Below are 26,443 nucleotides of genomic sequence, written 5' to 3' on the forward strand. Positions count from 1 at the left end.
TTTTAAAAAATCCTTAGGTAACTAAATATTGTTTCTCTTCAGGACATAGAGTTCCCACATAGCTCGTTTGATCTGACTCAGCTTACGGCCTGGGAAGTCAGTATAGGATGGTCTAAGTCGTTGGGCCCTTATTCCCATGTGGAAGATTCAAAAAAAATTTGGTTCTGGCCATTGCCACCATCTGGGGAGGGAACCAGCAGATGGTAGAACTCGCTTTATTTCTCCCTTTCTCTGTTAAAGTTTTCAAGTAAGGTAAATACATGTAAAACAATAACAATAATAATAAATCCTATCGCAAACTTACAAGTGTAAAACATTATATATTCTACTTTAAACATAGCTTCCCATGTTATTTATATACTTTTGATATTCTCAAACAAATTTAAGTAAATATGGGTTAAATATTCAAGTTTTTTACAGAGCAGTTTTCTGTTTATGGTGAACTTGAGCAGAAAGGTGAACTCTCAGCTATAACCTGCCCCTACACACGCCTACTCTCCCCTTTACCATCCCGGGTCCAGGTCACTCAGGGTTCACGCTCAGGGTTGTGTTTTCTATGGCTTTTCACAATGTATGACAACACGTATCTGCCACCATAGAACCACACAGGATCATTTCATTGCTCTAAAAGTCCTCCAGGCCTTTCTGCAAAATGCTCTGAGGTTGTACAACACATCATGAAGATACAGTCAAATCTTTATTTTTTTTTTAAGATTTATTTTTATTGGAAAGGCAGATATACAGAGAGAATGATCTTCCATTTGGTGATTCATTTCGCAAGTGGCCGCAATGGCAGGAATGAGCTGATACAAAGCCAGGAGCTAGGAGCTTCCTTGTGGGTCTCCCATGCAAGTACAGGGTCCCAAGGCTTTGAATTGTCTTCTACTGCTTTCCTAGGCCACAGGCAGGGAACTGGACGGGAAGTGGAGCAGCTGGGACACGAAACAGCACCTATATGGAATCCTGGCGCATGCAAGGTGAGGATTTAGCCACTGGGTCATTGTGCTGGCCCTGCAGTCAACCTTTCAAATCAAATGACCTAAAATCCCAAATCCTGTAAAATGTAAATCTTCAAATGCAGTTCCAAAGATCAGAACTATTGATGCTGTGCTTTTTTCCCCCCTTTACCCATAATGATAAACTATTGCTGGGCAAAGTGAAATACTTAATGTTTAAAATTTTAACAACTGGCATGGTATAGAAGTTTAAGTTAGTTCACAGCAACAACTGTTTTCTGAAAAGATTTTGAATTGTTTAAAGAAAACATTTGCTGACCCTTCAAAATTTATCTTTAATTTTGAATTTTCTCACAAAAGCTCATTTTCTTTGAATCTTATTATAAGAAATTTCCTTAAAAAATTAAAGTGACATTTCTATGGCAAATTGCTGAGAACAGTTTCTCTATAATTCATTTCACAACATATGAAATTAAGACAAGAAACCAATGGGACTGACGCAGTGGTGTAGCATGCTAATCCTCAGGCTGCTGTGCGGGCAGCCCATAAGGGTGCTAGTTCGTGTCCTGGATGCTTCACTTCTGACCCAGCTCACTGCTTATGGCCTGAGAAAGCAGCAGAGCACGCATGGCGCAGGGACTTGCACCCCTGCACCCGCGTGGGAGACCTTGAAGGGGCTCCCAGCTCCTAGCTTTGGATCAGCTCAGCTGTGGTTATTGTGGCCACGTGGGGAGTAATTTATTCCCAAACCTCTTTCTCTCTTTGTTAATATGGCTTTTAAAGGAACAAAAAAATAAATAAATCTTCAGGAAAAAAAATCTGTGAAAATCTATCTATGGCTTATTGCTATCTATGAACCTCCTTCAATTCCCAATGCTATCGCCTTAGCTCAAGGTTATTTATCTTTCCCATTTACTACCAGGTTCTGACTGGCCTTTCTAACTGAAATGCAGCGCCCAATGCATTCAATCTACGCAATTTCAAATTGAAAAGTGGCATTTAGCCCTGACCAGCAACTGTCATCACCTGTGAGAGATTTACTCAGTTCACAGCAATGCATTAAGCTACTTTACCACATATACCACTAGCTAAAAATTTCTGTTCCCAAACAGACTAAAAATTCTTTGAGCTCAGGATTTTGGTCTTATTAATTTCTGTACCATCCTTCTAACTAGTGCTATGCCTGGATCACAGGTGTGAATAACTCTCTTGCAGCACAAAAACCAGTAACAGCATCCTCTTATTTGTACAGCACTTTGTAGCCTCTTCATTCTCTTCAGTAAATGCCCAGTTCAACTAAACACTGGAACATTGTTACAGTTGATTTTATTTATTCAACCTGGAATTAAGAATAAAATCAAGGGCCCGGTGCAATAGCGTAGTGGTTAAAGTCCTTGCCTTGCACGCACCTTGAACACGCCGGGATCCCATATGGTCGCCGGTTCTAATCCCGGCAGCTCCACTTCCCATCCAGCTCCCTGCTTGTGGCCTGGGAAAGCAGTCGGGGACAGCCCAAAGCCTTGGGACTCTGCACCCGTGTGGGAGACACAGAGGAGCTCCTGGCTTTAGATTGGTTCAGCTCCAGCTGTTGCAGTCACTTGGGGAGTGAACCACTGGACGCAAGATCTTCCTCTCTGTCTCTCCTCCTCTCTGTGTATCTGTCTTTCAATGAAAATAAAGAAATCTTTAAAAAAGAAGAATAAAATCAAAACTATTAGCAGAATTAGCTTCACTCAATGAGCTAATTAAATACAAGCTGCTCCTTTTATTGCCTTCCTCAAAAGCTTATAAGGCAAGTCTTTCATGCACATAATTTTAAAGATCATATCACATTTTTTCAATTCAGAATTCTTTCAATTTATACTTTATTTATCCACTTACTCTATTAAGCGCTTCGGGGATGAGCCACTTTGGTGGAATTCATCAGCATCGTAGAATTCATCTTCACTGCTAGAGTAAGAGAACTCTGGGACTGTATTTGGAGATAAGTTGACATGGCTTGGAGAAGTTAGACTGCTACTGGGTGGTGAATGCCCACTGCCTAGAAGTGAAAAAGCTTTCAATTAGGGGAAAATGTCGCTAACAGCAGAGCAGACCTCAGGGACAACCAAGTCAAAGCAGACCTTTTGGAAATCAAGGAATCAGCAAAGTTGATTCCTTGGCTACACTATTTGTAAAGGAAGTTAACATTTAGATTAAATCACACAAAAAGGCACCTAATGTTACAGAATGGGGATAGAGCATTTTGAATAAATGATAAAAATAATATGTTCCTAACCTATAAATAAGGATCTATTTATAAAGAAAATAAAAAATATCTCCAGATAGTCCTGAATACACACCACCTAAAACTTCTTGCTTTTTTCCCCCGCCCCACCTGGGACCTAGGGACAAAGATGAAATCAGAGGATGCTATGAGCAGAATATAGAATAGAAAAAGACTAAGGGTACAGCCTTCTCTTCCTAAATGCTCTAACTGGAAATTAATGGAGATCCAGAGAAGAGGACAATTATCTATTCTCTGAGTTGACCATCTGCTGTGCTGTCTGGTACTACAGTGAAAACAAGGATTAAACTGACAAGTGCAGAGTATCGCTGTCAGTTTCATTTATTGACTATCTAAGGGCTATCAGGTGATTAATGCCAACCTACTCCTGCTCTGACAGGGACTACTGACAAGTGTACCACTGCCAGCAGCACAAAGCCAAGGCCACAGTGCAGGAAGCAACTGAAAACAGTGGCAATAAAACGAATCCAAAGCCACTTAAGGATTGTTCATTCTGTGTCTGTGGCTCACTGGTCTGCTAACTTGGCTTCCGTGTTCACAAAGACAGTTTTAAAATAATGTAAGTAGCTTGCTATCTAAAAGATAATGCTTACTGAAGAAATTCTAGAGGAAGCGCACAATGGCCAATCATATTAAATCACCTTTTTCTCCAAAGAGAGCAAAGAAACTTTCTAAGAACAGAGAGAGAGACCAGGAATTACAAATGCAGATACTACAGAACTGATTTGAGATCAAATAATGCAGTATATAAATTGTTTATTATTATTATTAGGGAAAGAGATGTAGGCAGCAGGGCCCCGAGTACTTGAGCTATCACCTGCTGCACCCTAGGGTGCATGTCAGCAGGGAACCAGAACTGTGAGTAGACTCAGACTCACCTCAGTATGGGTGACACACAACAACTAGGCCTAATGCCCCGTCAGTTTTAAAACTTTATTTAAATACACTATTCTAAAATGTTAAGTTTTGAAATATCTCCTGAAATAATTTCAGAAGACAGACTGTATCTTCTGGAAATAATTTATACTAAAATTAATATACACAAGGAAAGACCATCACTAAAGCTTATAACTAATTTATAGAAATTTAAGTAGATATATTGTGGCTGTTTAAAAGCTCTGACATAATCCCATCTTATAGCAAACAAACAGGAAGCGATACATTCGAGGCCGTAACAAGTACAAGGTCATAATGCCTGGTTCAACTTTTGTTGCTGGTTCTTCATCCCAGCATCCTGCTACTGAAAACCCTGGAAAGCAGTGGTGACAACTCAACAAACTGGGTTCCTGCCACCATGTGGGAAATGTAGATTGTGTTTCCAGCCTTTGGCTGTGGTCTTTCCTATCCCTGGCATTGTGGGCATTGCGGGAGTAAACGGCAGGTCAGAATTCTGTTTCTGCCTACCAAATAAAAATAAAAATAAAATACATGAGGCAGGTTTGGCATTGGCGTTCTCATTTCCAGAGCTGGTTCCTGAACCCAGCTTCTGCTAATGCAGACACAGGGAAGTGGTGGTGATGGCTGAAGTGACTAAATTTCTGCCACCCACACAGGAGATCAGGACTGAGTTCTGGGCTCCCAGCTGTGGACTCCAAATGGCTGCTGTGGGATTCAGGGAGGGATCCAGCACACAGGAGTACGTGCCTTCCCCACATCTCAAATAAGCAAATAATTTTTTTTAATTAAGAAATAAAAACTGGGCCCGGCGCGGTGGCACAAGTGGTTAAGTCCTCGCCTTGCACGCCCGGGATCCCATATGGGCGCCGGTTCTAGTCCCGGCAGCCCCGCTTCCCTTCCAGCTCCCTGCTTGTGGCCTGGGAAAGCAGTCGAGGACGGCCCAAAAAGCTTTGGGAACCTGCACCCGCGTGGGAGACCCGGAAGAGGCTCCTGGCTTCGGATCAGCATAGTATCGGCCCGTTGCGCTCACTTGGGGAGTGAATCATCGGATGGAAGATCTTCCTCTCTGTCTCTCCTCTCTGTATATCCGCCTTTCCAATGAAAAAATAATAAAAATAAATCTTTAAAAAAAAAAAAAAAAAGAAATAAAAACTACAGTAAAATGTGATGAAGGGCATGAGATACAGAAGTTTGCCAAAACATGCTGACTTCATTATTCAAACTCTTTTCATAACTTGCCCAACAGTTTTCTTCGAAAATTCAAACAGGCTGTTAAAGGAGCAGCACCCTTAAATTTACTAATTCAAAATTGTAAAGAGCTAAAAGTACATGGCAATTTAAAAATTACTGCACATGCAAAGTCTGCCAAAGTTACAAATCTGTAGAAATTCTCAGTGGCTTAGCAGCGACAGGTATTGTGGCACCTTTGGTTAAACTGCCAGTGATGACTCAACATCCCATACGAGTGCCAGCCTGGTACCACGTGCTACACTTCTGATGGAATTCCCTGTTAAGGCTGCTGGGAAAGCAGTGCACGATGGTTTGTCTCTGCCACCCAACGTGGGAGACTGAATCAAGTTCTAGGTTCCCGCCTCAGCCTAGGTCATGCCCAGCTGCTGAGGCCATAAGAGAAGTGAGCTAATAAATGCAGAATGTCTTTCTCTCTGTTAACTCTAATCTTAAAATAAGTAAAATGAATCTTAAAAAAAAAAGAGGGGCAGTTTGGTTTTGCTGCTCAAGTTTAATAAATAGTCAAGAGCACTAACTGCAAGAGCACTAACTGCTTCCTTGGGTTTGTTCTATAGGTAACTGAATGCCAACTTCAAAACATTTTTTTTGAAAGGCAAAGACCCAAACAGACACCCAGTTACATATCAAATTTTCTATCTATTGATTCCATTCCTAAATTCCCACAAAACTTAGGTTTGAGTCAGGACAGGAATAGGAACTCCATCAGGGTTTCCCACACGGTGACAGGGACCCAAGTGCTTAAGCCATCACCTGCTGCCTCCCAGGATGCACACTAGCAGGAAGCTGGACTGGGAAGAGAGATGGGGACTTTTAACAGCCACTCTAATATCCCAATATCCCAGGTATCCCAATCAGTGACTTAACACACTATACTACCATTCTCCCACTAATGTAAGTTTAATTTGTTTCATTGTTTAAAAAAAATTCCAAAATGAAAATTTATTTCAAAAGAATGACAGGGTGCTGTTCATTCCTCTAAATGCTTGCAATAGCCAGGTCAGGCCAGGTTAAAGCCAGAACTCCACAAAGGTCTCTCACATGGGTGATAGGATATTCAGCACCTGTGTCACCACCTGCTGCTCTCTCAGGTGAATTAATAGAGAGTTAAATCAGAAATGGAGTCAGAACTTGAACCAGTACTCCAATGTGGGAAGATGAAATGGCAAGCAACTTGTCACAATGAGCCACAAAAATGGATCCAGCTTCACTAATTTAAAATAAGAAATGAGTGAAATATCTACCATTGACTGTATTCCTGTATGAGAAAAAATAAAGACTTCAAGTGTAAAAAACTAAAATGTAAATTAAAGTGAAGTATCCATTTTCTTGTCTATAACAATAACAAAACATTACCTTTGCAATAGGTAAATATCCAAGCCTAATGAAAAAAATTTCAAAGTCAATGATTTTTCAGGTAAAAACAAAAACTCTGAAATATCTTAACTTATAATTGCTTACTAAAGCAATTAGTTGAGTCTTTAGTTACAGTCTTTAGTTGAGTCACAAAGTCAATTATTTTGTGCACAGAATGGCACTGGTGAAAACTAAGATATATCTGGAAAAAAAAAATAAAACCAATTTCTCCAACCTTTTCACTCTCATGAATCACACACAAATCTCAAAGGTTAGTAAGTAGTTATAAGAAGCAAATTACCCAATCTGTACCTGTACTATTTGGTGTTGGAGTCTGATGATGCCCCAAGGTTGCTAACACAGGTCCCACTGGCAGGGACGACGGACGCTGCTCTGACTTACACAGCTGAGCAGGTTCTACGGGAGGTGAACATGGGAAATATGTCAGAGAAACAACCACACTCGTGCCTGCACCTGTTTGGGGTTCAAAACCCTAAAGATTAGTAACTTTTGAAATTATACCCCACTAAATGAAGGCCCACATTCTTTCTCTCTGAATTTCCAAGTCTGAACTTACGGGTTATTACAATACAGAGCACTAAGACATAGGGCAGAGTATCAAGGAAGCAGCAATGAGAGGTCCTCAGCACAAGTTCTCATCCAAGCAGTCACTGCTTGTGAAATATAAAACCTGAAACAAGGTGCAGCGCCCAGTTTGTGTCCTCTAAAAACTTTGAGGCTCATTCTCTAACGGAGTCAGAATTCATAAAATGATTTCACATGTATGAAAAAAAAATGTATGTTATCTTTCACTGGCAACGTCTGGCTTCACTGTTTACTAGGAAGAACATGTATAACAAAAAGGCAAAGGGACCAGTGCAGCTGATTTCATTGTGCCATAGATAGATATATAGTTTCTTGTTCCATACTTAAAATTACATGTCTTGCAATCAGGGAACATGATAAATTTCATCTTTCTCATCTTAAAATCCACCATGAATATTTATGTTTTTCAGAGTTATAAAGAATGCCCAAAGTTCATTTCTTGGTTATCCCAATAGACCAAGATATTCCCTGGTAACAATGAATCACCAGCTTATCAAAATCTCAGCAACCTTCTTTATCTTCCCCTCAATCTGACAACCTAACTCCTCTCTTCATCCTTTAAGAGCCCTGAAACCAACATACTATGACATTCTAGGTCATTTTTATCTGCAGTGTTTTTAAAAAAAGTCCTATTGGTTATTTAAAGCTAACAAAGGTTACTACAGTAACCATGCAAACTAAATTTTTCATCATCAACCTGTGAAGCATTTTGTCATATACCATACCTGGAGGTAAGACTGTCTGAGAAGGCATTGTGCTGATCACGGGTTCCAAGGGACTAGGCTGATATATTGCATCTACAGGATTAATAGTACTCTGAGATAAAGAAACACAGCAAAATTATTTTTAACGCAACGTTCTCATGGTGACCCTCCCAATTGAAGGAAATGCTCACATTTCTGACAACAAAGTCGCGAGGGTAGCTACAGAGGCATGTTGATTAAATTGCAGAGAAGAAATGAAACCTTAGTTACACATCAATGAGAGTTTCTTACAACAAAGCATAGCAAGAAAAAGGAATGAATTTCTGTACACAAGAAAGTAAAGCAAAATGGAAAAGCTTGGTGGGAGTTGTAGAACAGCGTGGAAAGATTTGAGGAAGCCAAGCCTCCCAATTCAACTAAGCTCTTCCCAAATCACTGATGGGCCACAAGTACAGCGAGCCTTGAGGTCCCTGGCCAGTGAGCCAGTGGATGGCAGGCCAGCCTCTCCCTCTCTTTGTAACTTTGCTTTTCCAATAACTTTTTTTTTGCTTTGTAATAAACATATTTCTAGTTTTAACAAGTAACATACATATTTATAATAAAAACAAAACAAAAACCCTTTAAAATAAACTATATATGGGTTTCAAAATGTTTTTCATGGACTTGTTAGTTGTGTCACATATGTTCTGTGTGCTCTAGCTTTCATGTTAATGAGTGACTAACAGAACTGCACCATGAAGATCTCATCTTTCTAGCCCACACTCCTGCCGCTTTCCATCCCTGGGTACCACACAGTATAGCACCTAGTTCTATGATATTCAAAATGGACATGCTTCAGTTCTAATGGTGGGGGAGGGGAGATCTAGAAGAAAAATGAAAATATCCCTATGTAGTTACAATTTTAAGGGAAAAATGAAATCCAGGCCTCTCACCCAAGAACTTATTCAAACAGCATGAAGACATTTTAAGCACAAGACTTCCCAGCCTAATACCTCTGTTTATTAAGGAGGAGGGAGTGAGAATGAAACCAAGGGCAACGGGTAAGGTGAAATTACCATTAGATTACACCAGACAAATCCCAAAAACAAAAATGTAGGTTCTGATACCTTTCCTTGATCTGTAAACTAAACTTCAAATACATATTTGACTTTGTAGCAGAAAATACTTAAACAGAATTTATAAAGGAAAGCTTTGATAATGAAAAGAACCCAAAAATATTTGAAAACACTTAAAAGCAGAATGGGTGTTTAGCTTCACAGTAAAGACAGGGTTTGGTCAGAGCGCACGGGCTGGATTCCTGGCTCTGGCTGATTTTAGGTTCCTACTAAAGCAGACAACGGGGTGCACTGGTGAGGGCTCAAGTGACTAGATTCCTGCCACCTATGTGGGGGACCTGGATTGCATTCCCGGCTCCCCGTTTTGGTTTGGCCAAGTTCTGGCTCCATCCAATTTGGTAGAAAGATAGGAGATTCCTCTGTCAAAAAAAAAAAAAAAAAAAAAAACTTGAGAAGAAGCACCTAATAACAGAAATAGAGATATTGATAAAGTTTTTGTAATATTCTAATCTAAAATTTAAAAATATTTTAAAAACCAAAATATCCCTCTCTATCTAAGTATTTAAAATTCATTAAACCAGATCTCTTTAAACTAAATGACAAACATAATTATGTGATTTAGAACACATAAATGTTCTAATTGGAAAATAAAACCTACAGAAAAGGCATCCTGAAAACAATCAGTAATAATCCAAAGACTAGTAAAGTAGGCAATGTTTTGAAGCACTGAGAAAACGCACAGAAACAGAGACTTGGAATTTTAGTTCCTTAGACTCTTACAGTCTCTTATCTTCAATGTGCCTCACTTCTCTGGTCTATAAATGAAGAGGAGTCTGGATTACATAGTCTCTAAGGAGACAGCTGGTATGACCTTATGATTCTATTTTCAGATCTGCACTAGGTCCTACTAAGTAAACACGTGCCTTAACACGACTTGGAGCTGTTCTCAAAATCAATTCTTCTTTACATTGTGCTTTCTTTTCAGGACTCCAAGTGCTTTACAAAGGCAAAGTCCTACTGTTGATACTCTGATCCACAGCAATATCCATAGCTCCTCAGCCCTTTCTCCCACCCACTGAAGATCCTAAAAAATAAAGTAACATTAAGGTAAACATATTCATGTCTTCTGGATACAATCTTTCATTTTCCAGATGAAATGTTCTAATGTAAGACTCATCAGTAGAAGAAAACAGTTGTAGCTCTTTTTTCTGTACTATAAACAAAAATTATGGGAAGCTATTATTTTTAGACTGAGTTCCTGAAGTAAACCCCAACTGGTTCAGACCAAAGCAAGTTGGAGTTATGCTAAATGTGACACATCAGACTAAAATTCCAAGTAAGCAAGCAGAACCCAAAACAGATCAGGAGACTCCAGTCCACCTGACGCGGCACACTCAGAAATTCCTCTTAAGTTCTGTTTCCCAATCAGCTCCTTTTCCAGCTCTGCTGCTTCGTTCCTACAAGACCCACTGCTCTACCACTGCTCAGTGGGAGCTGCGGCTCTATCTTCCAGAAAGGAGTACAGGTATCTCCCTTCATGCATCAGAAATAAAAGACAATTAGATCTGTAACTAACTTGGCTGCAATTTTGACTTTGGACATCATGCATATTAAAAGGGCTCTATCTTCTGTTGTTGATACAAAAAACTAAACCTCATGCTACCATACATGCAATTACATTTGAAACTCTGCCCTTAAGATATGCACAAGCTGAAATGTGTAAATAGTATTCCTCTGCCTCAATCTGTTTTGACATAAAAAAAAACTCATACGATATGTAATAAAGCAGAAATACATATATGTCTACAAAGCTAGCAGTTGTTGATTATTATGTGTTCATTCTGCATTCTTTCAGCTTTCTCTCGACATGAAAGAAGATTAAGGCTCAAAAGGGTGAGTAATTTACCCAAGACTACAAATAATGAATGGCAGGGTTGTCATTTAACCAAAGAAGTCTGACTCTCCAAAGTAAAAAAAACTGAGGAAAAACACTAGAGCCAACACTGTGACACAGTAGGTTAACCCACTATTCGCAAGGATGGCATCTAACATCAGAGAGTTGCTTTTAAGTCTTGGCTCCTTCATGTCCATATTCAGCTTCCTGCTAGTGTGACTAGGAATGCAGAGACCGGCTGCACCAGTTCGAGAGCCCTATCCCCCATACAGAAAACCCAGATATGTAATTCTTGGCTGTCAGCTTTGGCCTAACACAGACCCAGCTTCTGAGACCTTCTAGGGAGTGAACCAGGGCTGAAAGTTCTCTTTCTCCCTCTCTCTGTCACTCTGTCTTACCCCCCAAAATAAATTAATCAAAAAAAAAAAAAAAAAAAAGAAATTATAGTCCCAAAGTAAATGATTTAAATATGGTTATTTCCACACGAGTTTATTTTCTATGAGTACAAACTTTCTAAATTTTTAAAGTGCAAACAATCAAACATGTTTGGTATGTTTTATAAACATGCATATTTGAAAAACAGATATTTGGTTTTGGGGGTACACTGATCAGAATATCTGGCACTGTGATTTTCCTTAAAGTGGTCTTTGAGGACTATGATGACTCCTGTAAATGACATATTAGGAACAGACACGTTATGTTGTATTTATATCGTGCAACTGCAATTTCATAGCTACCACTGTGAGCAGAGAAAAATTCCAATATATTTATTTAAACTTCAAGAAAGCTTCTTTTACCTTTGCTTTTATATGAAATATGTAAACAATCAGCTTTTTTTCATTTTAAGCCAAATACAAAAGCATGCTCTTTAAGTATAATCAAGAGTTGTCTGAAAATTTACAAAATGTGTTTCCAAATCTCAAAAAGGTGGCACTTGTAATCTTGGGACAAATAAACAGGCTGCCTTATACATGCTGAATGAAGAAAGTCACTCATTTACCATAAAACCAGAGTCACTTACTAAACTTCAAACTCATTTCCAGCTGAGAAACATGAATACGAACAAATCGCCTTTGTTTTTAGAAAAAAAGGTGAATGAATATTAGAGCAGGGTAAAAGATAGGAGAGGGGAAAGAAAGAGTAAGAATATGGCTTTAAGTACAAGAATTTATGCTGTATCTGGTTAAAGGAAAAAAACACAAGACACATACACAATTTACATAGAAAAAAATAACAGGAACCCCAAAACATTTAAACATGTTAATATAAGTATCCATATTGCAACCCTCTCTATTTTCACCTGAGAAAATAATGACAGGAACTGCAGCATTATGAGTTACGCCTTAACATAAAAGATGAATTTTCATACCATGATTAACCCCTCACGTTAGCACATGCAAAGTAATTCCATTGGAATCAACACTTAGAGAAATTTTAAGACTGCCATTTCCCCTCCAAATGATTGCTGAAAGATGGCAATGTTACAAAAGGGCAAGAAAAACAGCAAGAGTTAACAATAGGGAGGGGTGAGTAGTGAAGAGAGGAATTTGTGCTGAAAAATGAGTAATTCAGGCCTCTCCTGACATGACTGGTTATAACGCTCTGCAGAAGTAAAAGGAAAACAAAGATTAGGTTAAACTTACTATCATTCCATCTGCGTGCTTCTCCGCATTACACTGGTCCTTAAGGAAAAATGTTAAAAATATTAACTTCATTCTTAAATTTAGGTAACTCCTTGGGTACTTTTTGTGAAAAAGAAAGCTCATTTTACCAGGTGAGTAACAATGTTAGAACATTGTATCTTTGCTTTTAACTGAGACTTTAATTCTTTTGTACATTCCAAGCAAAACACAATTCCAAAACTGTTCACATAAAACAATCAACACCAAGTATTTGCCAAGATGTAAATGTCCAAAGCCGCTGAGGACGGACCCTGCACCTGACTGACAGATCCTTAAGAGCTTTCTCTCTTCTCGCCTTCCCTCTGTATATCTATATATCATTCTGTATATCTTTCCATTATAAACAAATAAATCTTAAGAAAAAAGGAAAAAGGAAAGGAAGAGGAGGAGGAGAGGGAAGATGGGGAAGATGAAAGAGAAAGGAAGGAGGAGAGAGGGGAGTAGAGGAGGGTACTTGGAAAGCCAGTCTTTGCTAAAACTCCAGTTTCAGGGTGCACTGGTCAGAGTGACTAAGCCTTAGGTGTTTATGCAAATAATATGGACTATGCCTGCTTTCCTTCTAGAAGTGTAGCCACCTTGCAAATGCTGGGAAGGGCACATCTGTGACAAGTCTGCACTACAAACCTCGGGCTCAGTGTCTCTCATGAGCATCTCTGGTAAATAGCCAGCTGCATGTGAGGCATTGTCTTACTGCTGGAGTGAATGAAGGGCGTCCCGTACGATGCCACTAGAGGAAGTCTCCTATAAGCTTGTGCCTGTTTTCCTCTGAATTTTTCCGTATGTACCTCTTTCTGAATGCCGATTTATGCTGCAATAAGTTACAGCTGTGAGTCCTCATAGCAAATCTCCACACCTAAGGCGGTAATGAGATGATACTCCAAGACAAGGTAATGGAAATGCCACAAATTTTCACACTGTGAACACTACACTGTGAGAAAGCCCAGGCAGCCACAGAGAAAACATGTGGAGGGGAACTGGGGCTTCCAGCTCCTCTCACGTCTATGAGTGGGTCTCGAATAACGTTATCAGGGAAGACTTGAGGGGCCCGGCCCAAACGGTAGATCTGTGAACAAGAGAAACAACTACACTCATTTTGAAAGCCTGATTTGTGTGGAGTTTTTATGAAGCAAAAGATTACGTAGAAATTATCAAAGCAAATGGTACATCTAACACTGGAATTATTTAAAACCATTAAACATCTGACAATATTTTTATACTCAAAACTTTACTTTTTAAAATTTATTTATTTTTATTGGAAAGTCAGATAAACAGTACAGAGAAGGAGAGACAGAAAGAAAAATCTTCTGTCTGATGATTCACTCTCCAAGTGGCCGCAACGGCTGGAACTGAGCAGATCCAAAGCCAGGAGCCAAGAGCCTCTTCTGAGCCTCCCATGTGGGTGCAGGGTCCCAAGGGTTTGGGCCGTCCTCAACTGCTTTGCCAGGCCACAAGCAGGAAGTTGGATGGGAAGCAGGGCTGTCAGGATATGAACCAGTACCCATATGGGATCCTGGGCATGCAGGCAAGGACTTTAGCCACCAGGCTACTGCACCGGATCCAGAATGTTTTCATTTTAAAAGCTGTCTACAGAGTATTCTACATCAGAATTTTCTCTTCGTTTTATTGTTGTGCTTTCTTTTTCTTTTTTTTTTTTTTAAGGTTTATTTATTTACTAGAAATCCAGATATACAGAGAGGAGGAGAGACAGAGAGGAAGATCTTCCGTTCAATGATTCACTCCCCAAGTGAGCGCAACGGCCAATGTTATGCCGATTCGAAGCCAGGATCCAGGAACTTCTTCTGGGTCTCCCACACAGGTGCAGGGTCCCAAGGCTTAGGCCGTCCTCAACTGCTTTCCCAGGCCACAAGCAGGGAGCTGGATGGGATGTGGAGCTGCCGGGATTAGAACGGCACCCATATGGGATCCCGGCACGTTCAAGGCGAGGACTTTAGCCGCTAGGCCACGCTGCTGGGCCCTGTGCTTTCTTTTTCAAAGCAGGATTGACTCTCAATGAAAATATGGCCTTACTATCAGCCATTTCTGTCTTCCACATTAGGACTTGTGTTCTATTATTTTAAAAGACATGCTTACCTATCTCTTTTGCTACATCTTTCTTTGACTTTTCACCATGTTAATTTTACTTTATGATTCTCATTCTTTTTTTATTCTTAAAAATTTTTTTTTGTCTATTTGACAGATTGGTGGGGGGAATATCTTCCATCCACTGGTTCACTCCACAAGTGGCCAAGAGCTTCTTCCGGGTCTTTGGATCACCCTCTGCTGCCTTTCCAGGCACATTAGCAAGAGCTAGACTGGAAGTGAGGCAGCTGGGACATGAACCAGCACTCACATGGGATGCTAGATATCCCGAAGGCCTTATCATAAATACAATGAGTTTTGTCTAAATGTTCTAGCCTAGAAATACTTAACAGTATGTAATCTGGCAAGACTTCTGACAAACTGCAGTATAAAAACAAGCCCACCATTACAATACACGGTATGTCCCTCTCTTCTCATGAAGCAATGTAGTCTAGTAAAAGCTCTACTAAATACAGATCTGTACACTTATTAATTATGATAAAAGAAATTCTATTTTCTAATTCAAGTTTCAACAGATTCAATAAATGCGACCTGCATGACTATATGTCCACTAGCAAAAGGAAAAATTAATTTACACTCACTATAATTCACGCCAGAAGATAAAAATTAATTAATCCAGTGTGGCAGATCATGGAGTTAAATGTAAGACGCAAAACTGAAAAACACAGGAACTAATCCCTGTGACATTAGATTAGGTAATGATTCCTTAGATAAGCCAACAAGGACATGAACAGTAAGGAAACTGGACTTTAGCAAATAGAACAGGAGGGGCCATTTGATGCAGCAGTTAAGACATTATTTCTGAATTCCACCTCTACATTCGACTCAATTCTAGCTTCCTGTTAATGTGCATCCCAGGAGGCAGCAAGAGATGGCTGAAGAAGCTGGGTTCCTGTTAGCCACATAAGAGACCCAGATTGTGTTCTGGTCTCCTGGCTTTGTCTCAGTCCTGCACTGCCTGTTGAGGGCGCCTGGGGAGTAAACCAGTAGACAGATCTGTCTATGTCTGCCTTTCAGATAAAATGAAAATAAGACCTTTTTTTTTTGTAAAATAGTAAACAGATAAAACCAGAAACTATAGAGGACAGCATAGTGGGCATAGCTGCTCCTTAGAATGCTGGCATCCCGAATGGGTGCTGGTTCATGTCCCAGCAACTCCAGGTCAAGCTAGCTACCTGCTAATGGCTTGAGAAATGCAGTGAAAGAGATGGCTCAAGTGTTCAATCCACTGCCAACCACATGAGAGTCCTGGACAAAGCTCCTGGCTTCAGCCTGGCTGGCCTGGCCCATCGCTGTCATCTAGGAAGTAAGCCACAGACTGGAGGATCTCTTTTGCTGTGTCCCTTCCTTTCTGTATCTTGGACCTTCATAAATAAATCTTTTTAAAAAGCACTGTAAATCACATGTATAAGGACTTGATCTGGAACATCTAAGGAACCCTCATAATTAAATAATAGACAAATCAACAAAAAATCAGCAAATAATTTGTATAAACATCTTGTCACAGAAGATGGATGAATGACTCATGAACACACAAAAAGATGCTCTACATCATTGTTTTTTAGGAAAATGCAAATCAAACCCATCACAAAATATCATAAAAATGGCTATAATTAAAAAGATAATCACAAATGAGAGTGAGGACTGAGGAACCCTTACACTGAGGATGAGAATACAAAAAGTTAAGTTGTTATAGGAAACAGTTGGACAGTTCTTCAAAACCTTACTGGTAATTTTACTCCTAATTATGCATCCAAGAGAAAAGACAAGCAGGTCTACATGGAAACAGTACACAGATGTTCAGAGTACTACTGCCTATAATAATAGACCAAAATGGAAACCACCACCAACTGCCAAAAGAGTAAATAAAACGTAGCATATTCCTCAACAGAATATTATTGAGAAGTAAAAAGGAAATAGTCTTGGTATAACCCACAATATAGATGGATCTTTGAAAATATTACACTAAGTAAAAGCACGCAGTTTCAGAATGTCCAATATTGTATCATCCTATTTATATAAAATGTCCAACACAGGCTACTAATGACAAAGAAGTTCAGTGATTATTGGGGGCATAAGGGAGAGGGGGATTGTTGGAAAAACCAAGGAGGTACAGAGGCTGACCACCAAACACATAAGGCACTTTCTTTTTAAGGTGATAATGTGCTAAAATCAGATTATGGTGATCGCTGTGTAGCTTTGTAAATACACTGAAAATCACACATTTTAAATGTGAAAAATCTATAATATATGAAACTACTGTGAAATCTAAATTATGTAAATTATCATGCAAACAATGAATTTAAAAAAAAAAAACACTGAACAAATGGATACTGATAAACCCACAGGGAAGATCTTTAAAAATTATGTCCCTCTGAATTTTTTTTTTTTAAAAAGGGTAATTACTTATTTAGGAGCTATTGTATATCTTTACTAAAAACAATGAAAATAGTAATTCACTTAAATTTCACACTGTCTGTAAAAGACAAGTCCTGCTATTATGTCTACTGTGACGGTGTGAGTGTTGAATTTCCTCAGAAGTCCCTGTGTGAAGCCTTGCACCCCAGGGTGGTGTAACTGGAAGGGGTCAGGCCTGGCGGGAGCTGCGTCACAGGGCTTGCCCCCAGAAGGCCGTGTTACAGAAGCCTGGATCGGAGCCCCTGTCTGCTATCGCTTCCTTGTTCACCACATGACCCTTCTTCTGCTCCTGCTCTGCCAGGGCCAATCATAAGGGTCACTCAATCCGTGTTTCAGCCTCCGATAAGCAAAATAAACTCATAGTCTTATAAAATAGCTGCTTCTCGAATTTCATTATAGTAACAAAACCTGACTAGCAACTCCTATTTTGTATGGGAAAATCCAGGATACGTAAACTTGCGTGAAATGCTAAAGTTGGGATTCAAACCCAGTCAATACAACACATTACTTTCTCTATTAATTCAAAACCTTTTATATTAAAATACAGATTAACAAACTGGTTAGATTTACCCAGAATTTTACATGTAAGGGTAATGATCACAGCACAACAGAGGTAACAAAAAAAGAAAAATCATACAGCGAAAATATTAAACTATGTAACCATTAGAAACGATGCATTGGAAAAGCATTCAGAAATTCACATTTATCAAGCACCTACTATGGCAACTGCTGCAGGAAAAGGAGGATACAGTTGTTTCCCAGACCAAAAGGTAAGGCCACCAACGGTGGCTATATTTAGACATGATCCTCTCCAGAATTGGGTTAAAGAAGGTGATGATAAGGGCAGAATCCTGATTTATAACTCTAGCATAATTAAGAGGTGAGATCAGGGAACAGGCCTTCCATTGATTTGTGCCATACATTAAGCAAAGGCTCGATGAAGATTCAAGCAGGGACTGATGGCTCAACTAGCTAATTCTCCACATCAAAGTGCTGACATCCCATATGGGTGCAAGTTCGTGTCCCATCTAGCTCCCTGCCTGTGGCCTAGGAAAGCAGTCGAGGTTGACCCAAAGACTTGGGACCCTGCACTCATGTGGGAGACCCAGAAGTTGTTCCTGGTTCCTGGCTTCAGACTGGATCAGCTCCAATCACTGCAGCCATTTGGGGTTCACCAGAGGATGAAAGATCTTTCTCTTTGTCTTTCCTTCTCTGTACTGTAAATCTGCCTTTCTAAAAAAAATAATTAAACTCTTAAAAACAAAAACAAAAAGCAGGAAACCAGAGGCAGAGGTGTCCTCTTCAGGCTGCAAAAACCTTCTTGGATGCAGAACTTTGATCCTGGACCTCTTAGTTTCTAGAACTGTGAGAAAATAAATGTCTGTTGTTTAAGTCTATGGTATTTTATTATGGCTGTCCACCTGACCAACACAAGTGGTAAGACAAAGTCCTCCTAGACATCATACTGCAGTGCACAAAGACAATAAACAGGTAAACAAATAAACGTACCATGAACACTTGGCTAATAACCCAAGGCAAGGAAGAAAACAGCAGAAAGTAGATGCTAAAGGTCTTTTCAAAAATGATTTTTGAGGTAGAAATTTTTGAGGTAGAAGTACAGGAGTGATTTTGGTGGAAATCCATGGGAAATATCTTTTAAGTGGAGGGAAAAATATGCAGAACTGCCTGAAGCAGAAACAAAGCCTAGACTGTGTGGGGGAAAAGAAGGGGGCAATTTTAATGAATGGCATCATCAAGCAAGGATAAAAAAATGAGATGAGACAGCCATGATGCCACAAGTTATGATTAATTGTTTAGATTTCATTCCAAAAGTGATGGAAAAAGCACTGGGGGCTTCAAGGAGGCAAATGACATGGTCTGATTTACATTTAAGTTTGGTTTAGAGAAACAAATAGAACCTATTTGGGTATAAATATGTTTTGAAAGCTCCATGTGTAAATAAAACTTGCCTAACAACAAAACTTTCTCCTAGAATAATTTTTAAAAAGCAAACTTTTTACTTGATCCAGATTGCTCAGTCTGAATGGCCTTGAAAAGTTCTAGAAAAGAAGTTTAATAACTTGAATTATTGTACCTTTCAAAAACAGCTGTTAATGAGCGTCTAAAAGGTGATCTACCAGAGCCAGTGAGAACACCCTTCAGTCTAGCCGTTAATCAGCTGACACTCAGGGTCACCAACAGTCTGAAACTCTGTACATGGTTTTTCTGCTCTTCCATTTTCTAGAGAAGGTGTATGGATGCTATGCAACATGTACTCACATCAGGCACGGTGTGGCTTACTGCTTTTCTATATATAGGCATCTAGGTAATCGTAGATGCCTTTCACTTGACAACATAACTTCACGGCCAAGAAAAAGTAAACCACAGGCCTAAAGCTTTTCATGCCTGTAACCCTATCATCTTCCTTTCTTCGCACTAAAATACAGTATGATTCACACAAGCAGATGAAAATTTAAAGACTTATATAGGAAATCAGACACAGTGATCAAGACTATTAGAAAGTTTATAGAAGCCTAAGTTGTGACAGTGTAAATCTAACAAATTTGGCCTCCAAAGAAAATAATATTGCTTTTTAACTACAAGCTAGTACCTTCATTAAACACAAATGAACTGCCCTTGCTATTACATCATTAATAGTATTATGTAAAACGTCTCTGGTTGGGCCAATATATGCAACTAGGTAAGTAAAACAGACCAGCAATTAAAAACATGCAAATATCATTTGCAAATGGGACGTCGAGCTATGCTCCTGAATCCTTTAAAGCTAGTGGCTAAAAAGGCAGAGGCAAAGTAAGATAATAATGAGAAATTATTTCCTTTGTATTGCTCTCCCCCAAAGCAAAATTCTTCCTTACAACAATTGAAGGCAAAAATTTTATATTTAGATCAAATACAAAAAATTTTCAGAAAATCAGATGTACACATAAAATGTAAAGCCCAGAATTCAAGATGCATTGCATTAATAAAAAACAATAATTACAACAGTGGTTCATAAATTTTGTTCACTGTCAGAAAATATATGACAATAGAATTTAAAAAAAAATATATATATATATATATACTACACTTGTCATTATTACTAGGAAAAATACTGTCAAACCTTTCCTTATTTTCTATGGAAAACTAGTTTGGAAGAGGTTTGCAAATGCTGTCTGTCCCAAACAGCAATAACGGATAAAATGGGAAAAAAAAAGGTTGATTCATTCAAACATGCTGCCCTCCTTCACAGTCAACACCAGTAATCATGTTACCGAAAGTAGGGACATGTAGGTAAGCTAACATCCAAACACAACAGATGTTCAGTAGCACCAGGAACCCACAATAATTTACTCAAAAAGGTAATCCCCATGTTTCAGCACTAGGTTTCTGGACTTTAAAGAAAAATGCCATTAGAATTTTTAAAATCTCATTACATAAAGGTCAGAAATAAAATTTACTTACTTTAGCAATCTGAAGCAATACAATGCAGTGTTTAATTGATTCTACCATGCTCTGTGAAAATAAAACACTTATTTTACAATCGTGTTCCAAATAAAACAATGAAGACAATGGTTAAAGTACAAAAATCAGCTGTAATGTACAAATTATACATACTATACAGGAAATACCCTCTGGATATCCAGGGGGTTCTAATACATCATATATTTACAGAATTAAATGAAATTACTCATTAGCAATTCTACAAACTACTAAGAAAAGTAAAAAAAATTGGTAATTTAAATTGAAAAATATTTGAATGGTTTCTCAATAATTAGAATGAGACTGAGTTTAATTTTCGAATTCTTAATAATAGTAGCAATCCTACTGTAAGTTCCTAACACACCTACTTAAGATGTTCATAAAGTATGAAAAGAACAGTCAAATTTTCAGTAAATCTGAAAACTGTTTTACCTGTTTTAGAAATACTTTTTCAAGATATAAATCTCAGTATCCTACTGTATGTCAAAAGGTCAATACATCAGAAAATGTGAATCACAATATATTTTAAGAAAGAATATATATGGGTTGAGTATCCCTAATCCAAAAATCTAAACTGTAAAATTTTCCAAAATCTGAAATTTCTGGATATCAACATGACACAAGTACAAAACTCCACACTTAACCTCACATGGTGGATCACAGTGAAAAGGCAAATGCGCTGGAACTATACAAAATTATATTCAGGCTATATGTAAATCATAAATGAATTTTATGGTTAGATTTGGTACCCACAAAGACAACTCATTTCATACATGAAAATGTGTCAAAGTCTGAAAGGAGAAACACTCCTGGTCCCTAACTTTTCAGATAAGGAATACTCAACTTATGCATGGATAATAACTTTTATCCCAAGATTTCAGAAAGACAAAACCAGAAACAAATAAAATGGCATATGAAGGCAATTTCAACTAGAGAAGTTAATTCAAATTATTTTGAAAAATAACAATTCCTAGCATTCCCATAAAAATAAATCCATGGAAACCAAAATCTCAATTATTCTTATCAATACTAGTAGCTGAAAATTAAATTAACAGCTTAAAGTAAATAGTTTATCAAACATGTAACTTACATTTGTTGTTTCTTTGAGAGTTTCAATTTTCTACAAAAAACAATAAATTTAAAAGAAAATCAGAAGCACAAAAACATATTACAGTTCTTTTTAAAACTAGTTAGCAATTTAAACAATTTTAAAATTTTTATAAAAATCATATTGAATATTTTAAATGAGTGTAACCAGAAAGAGAAAGGAGTACTTCCTATAATACATATTAAAAAAAAAATCCAAACCAAATACTTAAAGGCAGTGGAAGACAGCCCTAGTGTCTGTGCCCCAGGCACCCATGTGAGAGACCTGGACGGAGTTCTGGGACCCTGGCTGAACACTGAATTAGTTCTAGCTGTTGTGGTAATGTGGGGAATGAACCAGCAGATGGGAGATTTCTCTCTATTTCTCCCTCTATCTAACTTTGCCTTTCAGATAAATAAATGCATCTTTAGAAAAATGACAAGAATATCCAGGTATTTGATGAATTAAACCTTCTTTAAAAAAAACTGACGATTAAAGATTTATATAAGAATATACAGAGGGCCATAGTACTGGCTCAACAGGCTAATTTCTACCTTCAAGTGCTGGCATCCCATATGGGCACTGGTTATGTCTCGGATGTTCCACTTCCAATCCAGCTCTCTCTGTCTGGGAAAGCAACAAAGAATGGCCCAAGTTCTTGGGGTTCTTCACCTTATGGGAGACTCAGAAGAGGCTCCTAACCCCAGATTAGCTCATTCTGGCCATGGTGGCCATTTGGCCATTTCAGAAGCAAAGCAGTGGATGGAAGATCTTTCACTCTGTCTCCTTTGTCTAAGTCTGCCCTCTACCAATAAAAATAAATAAATCTTAAAAAAAAAGAGAGAATACACAACATTCTACTGTAACTGAAAGTAAATTTTGCCTCTTTCCATTGATTTTTACCTATCTTACTTATTCTAGCAACACTTAATCTTTCCCAAGGTGTTTAAAGTGCTATACTAAATTCCACAGTTAAGAATGAAAAGTGTATTAGAATCCGAAGTGAACAAGTACAAGAGAGCCCAGTATAAGAATATGTAAACAGAAAACCAAAAACTGCAGCAACAGGAAATCTAAAGCAGAAAACAAAATGTTAATGGGAAGAAAGAGGACAACACGCAAATTTCAGAGCAATATCAAATTCAAGAGGCAGGTGGAAGAAACATTAAATTGAATTACAAGTTATTCTCTCAAGTGTCTAATTTACTTTGAAAATTCTTGACTGATTAGTTTATTAAAATCTGAAGTGATCCAGTTTAATTTAAGGAAACAATATTTTATCTCTAACTTGTGATATGTGAAAAGAATTTACTTCTAAGAGTGTAGTATCTACAAACAGGGAATTAAAAATTTCAAAATCATGGTTACAGAAGTTACCTTTCTCTGTTCGTCATCTTTGCAGCTTTGAAGTTTATCATCAAAAAGCTACAGGGTTAAAACAAAAAAGCAGTTATAGAAATAAGCCAACTGTATTGCATTACACACATACTAAACATAGACAAATTTCTGTCTTAAACACATTTCCTCCTGGCATGACTCATGTGAACTCCCAAGGCAGCATCTACTTTTTCAAATTCAATGAAGGACCTTCTGTTTTGACTTCCAACCTTTACCAACACTCTTTTCCAGGAGTTTTGCTTTTTATTAGTTTTAAAATAGAAATCAAAGGAGACTATTTATTTAGGGGTAATGATAAAGGGGACAGAGAAGATACCCTTTCACATTCCTACACCAAAATGAAAAACTGCTCAAGGGGCCAGAATTGTGTGTAAAGTCAGTGTCTGCAATACTGGCCTTCCCATATGGGTATGAGTTCTAATCCTGGCTGTTCCACCTCTAATTCAGCTCCCTGCTAATAAGCCTGGGAAAGCAGTGGAAGATGGCTCAAGTCCTTGGATCCCAGTACCCACTTGGGAAACTCAGAAGAAGCTTCTGGTTCTTTGTGTCATTTGGAGAGTGAACCAGTGAATACAAGATCTTGTTCTTTCTTTTGTCTTTTCCCCTCTAACTCAGCTGTTGAGTCAAAGAAATGATTCTTGAACACCAACTGCCTGTTTTCTGCTAAAAGTATGTTTACTGACATTTAACTACTTTATATCAATTCATACATACACTAATGTCTTACCTTTAATTGTTCTATCAAGATTTGTAGGTAAGCATCAGCCTCTGTAAGTTTTTTATCAAAGTCTTGAACACTAGGAACAAATCCTGAATCCAAACCCTAGGAAAAAATTTGCAATAAATCTAGCAGTATTCAACAATGTTTAGCATCACACAAAGTTCTACATACATGGAGACATTACAATGTTTAAAATAAGAACAGTACTTTCACATGAATAACAGGTCAGCTTATATCATACAAATTCTCCAGCAGTGGTGTTCTTGTCCCCAACCTCAAGCACTACTCTATTAGGATTTACTCTGCTCTTTAAGAAATCTCATAACTGATTTCCAATCACAAATAGTACAACAGTAATTTATCTATAAGAACACAAGCAGGACTACCCATTTCTGGCTCTATTCATCCTTCATCCCCTTACTCTTCAGATTCTTAGGGTTTAGTTCTCCCATCCCTTAATCCACTCTTATTAGAGCTGTAATCCTCTCACCTTTATTTAAAAAAAAAAAATGAACATCAAAATGCTCACCTCTAATAAATGGCCTTCTGTGACAGTGACAACTCTCCTAATCCAGTCCCCGGCTCACTTTTGCACCTTTGGCTTGAACACTACACTCTGGAGAGAGTGTAGGTATTTATTTATTCAGAGGGCCGGATTGTCTCACACAGCATTTGCATATCTTACCTTTGCAAATGCTTAAAATTTTAAGTTCCAAGGGTATTGGATTCCTGTGTTTTTTTAGCCTTACTCAAAAGCAACAAGTTCTTAGTCATCCCTGACTGAAAAAGAAATCAATCTTAGGTGGAAAAGACAAAACAGAAAACTCAATACCAGCCAGCTGTCTGCACATATGCAGCTTTCACACAGTTAAGCAAGGAAAATGCATAAAAGTCAGGGACCACCACTGTCAAAATCCCAATGCAGTCATTGCTCTGCATTAAATAGGAGAAATGCTCAACAGACTAATCTCAAATTTGACCTTCATTTGTAAATTTCTCGACTTTGGCCAAAGACTGCGGATTATCTTCCCACTCCCCATTTTAGTAAACTGAGGCCAATTTCACTATTTATTCAACACCCCACCTTTACATCTATTAACACCATCATTATTATTGAGCCATTATCTCAACAACACCAAACTGAAATGCTAATTTGTAGAATCTGACATTGTGGTACTGTGGATTAAGCTGGTTCAAGTTCTAACTGTTCCATTTTTAATCCAGCTCCCTGCCAATGCCCAATGCCCCTGGGAAACCAGTGGATATCGCCTGAGTGTTTGGCCTCTGCCACCCATATGTGAGATCTGGATGATGCTCCTGGCTCCACCCTGACCAGGCCTTGGTATTGCAGCCATCTGGGTAGTAAGCCAGGGATAGAAGCTCTCTCTCCCCTCTCTCCCTGTAACTCTGTCTTGCAAACATATTTATTTGCAAGGAAGGAAGGAAAGTGAGAAAGACAGAGATGGGGAGGGAAGGAAGGAGAGAGAGTGTGTGCACAAGAAAGGAAGGAAAAGAGGAAGGGAAAGAGCGAGGGGAAGAGAAAGAGAGACGGGGAGGAAGGGACAGAGAGAGAGAAGGAGGGATGAAAGGAGAGAGGGAGTGAGGGAGGGAAAGAGAGGGAGAGAAAGAAAAAAGAAAAGAGCAGCAAATTTTATTACACAACAATAGATTGGCAAACCTGGTTTCTGATACCAGGCCAACCATTAATAAGAAATCGTGGTTCTCTAAACTTTTTTTTCTTTCTTTAATTTTCTTATTTTCTTTTTTTTTATTGTTAATAACATTGTGTTATGTGAAACAGTTTTATAGGCACTGTTTGTTTTCTTACCTGCCAAACAGTTAATTATCCTCCTACTAGTATTAATATAACTACTAAATCTTCAAAAGACAACAATTAGCGACACCCTCAATCACCACTTCTACTGTTTCTGCTCTTCCCAAACTAAAATTCAAACTCTGAACCAAAGCACTAAAAGCCCAAGTCCTAATAAGGGAAAAAGAGGGATAATTAAATTATTTCGCAAAGAGAAACAAATCTGCCTATCTTTTGTGTACATACTTGTAAAGAAGCTCTTGAAATGAATATTGAAATCCTGATTCTCAATAAGTAATGTTACATTTTAAAACAAAGGAAAATCATGCCAATTATACATAATCAAGACATTCATTCCTGTGGTTAAATGTCTTCATTTTTGAAAGAATTCAAATAACTTCCTATTAGAAGCATTTCACACACATAGGATGACGTAGGGGGAAACAAGAATAAACATATCTTATTTCACAATAATCATATTATTGCACTACGAAAGAAGGCAGAGATTTCTTTCTATGTCACTATACCACAGAAGTGTTAAAACTATGTGGCTTTGGGCCCGGCGCGATAGCATAGTGGCTAAAGTCCTTGCCTTGCATGCACCAGAATCCCATGTGGTCGCCGATTCTAATCCTGGTGGCCCTGCTTCCCATCCAGCTCCCTGCTTGTGGCCTGGAAAGGCAGTTGAGGACAGTCCAGAGAATTGGGACTCTGCACCCATGTGGGAGACCTGGAAGAGCT

General features: G+C 38.4%; 1 protein-coding gene across 8 annotated transcripts in view; it reads right to left on the reverse strand.

The window, feature by feature from the left end:
* The window catches only part of OSBPL9 (oxysterol binding protein like 9), a 139,696-nt gene that overhangs the window by 11,639 nt on the left and 101,614 nt on the right, over positions 1-26,443 (reverse strand). For 5 of the 8 annotated variants that reach the window (XM_040978553.1, XM_040978551.1, XM_040978555.1 and 2 more), the window contains 8 exons: positions 23,896-23,991; positions 23,148-23,195; positions 21,774-21,803; positions 20,666-20,716; positions 12,647-12,685; positions 8,076-8,166; positions 7,057-7,161; positions 2,838-2,997 (listed from right to left, as the gene is read on the reverse strand). In XM_040978553.1, coding sequence (XP_040834487.1) covers positions 2,838-2,997; positions 7,057-7,161; positions 8,076-8,166; positions 12,647-12,685; positions 20,666-20,716; positions 21,774-21,803; positions 23,148-23,195; positions 23,896-23,991 — 620 coding nt within the window. The remainder of the gene's footprint in view (positions 1-2,837; positions 2,998-7,056; positions 7,162-8,075; positions 8,167-12,646; positions 12,686-20,665; positions 20,717-21,773; positions 21,804-23,147; positions 23,196-23,895; positions 23,992-26,443) is intronic. The other 3 variants (XM_040978554.1, XM_040978552.1, XM_040978557.1) reach the window with 1 other exon arrangement.

This window comes from Ochotona curzoniae, unplaced genomic scaffold, assembly GCF_017591425.1.
Source record: "Ochotona curzoniae isolate NIBS_2020 unplaced genomic scaffold, NIBS_Ocur_1.0 contig_291, whole genome shotgun sequence".
In the NCBI taxonomy this organism is placed as follows: Eukaryota; Metazoa; Chordata; class Mammalia; order Lagomorpha; family Ochotonidae; genus Ochotona; species Ochotona curzoniae.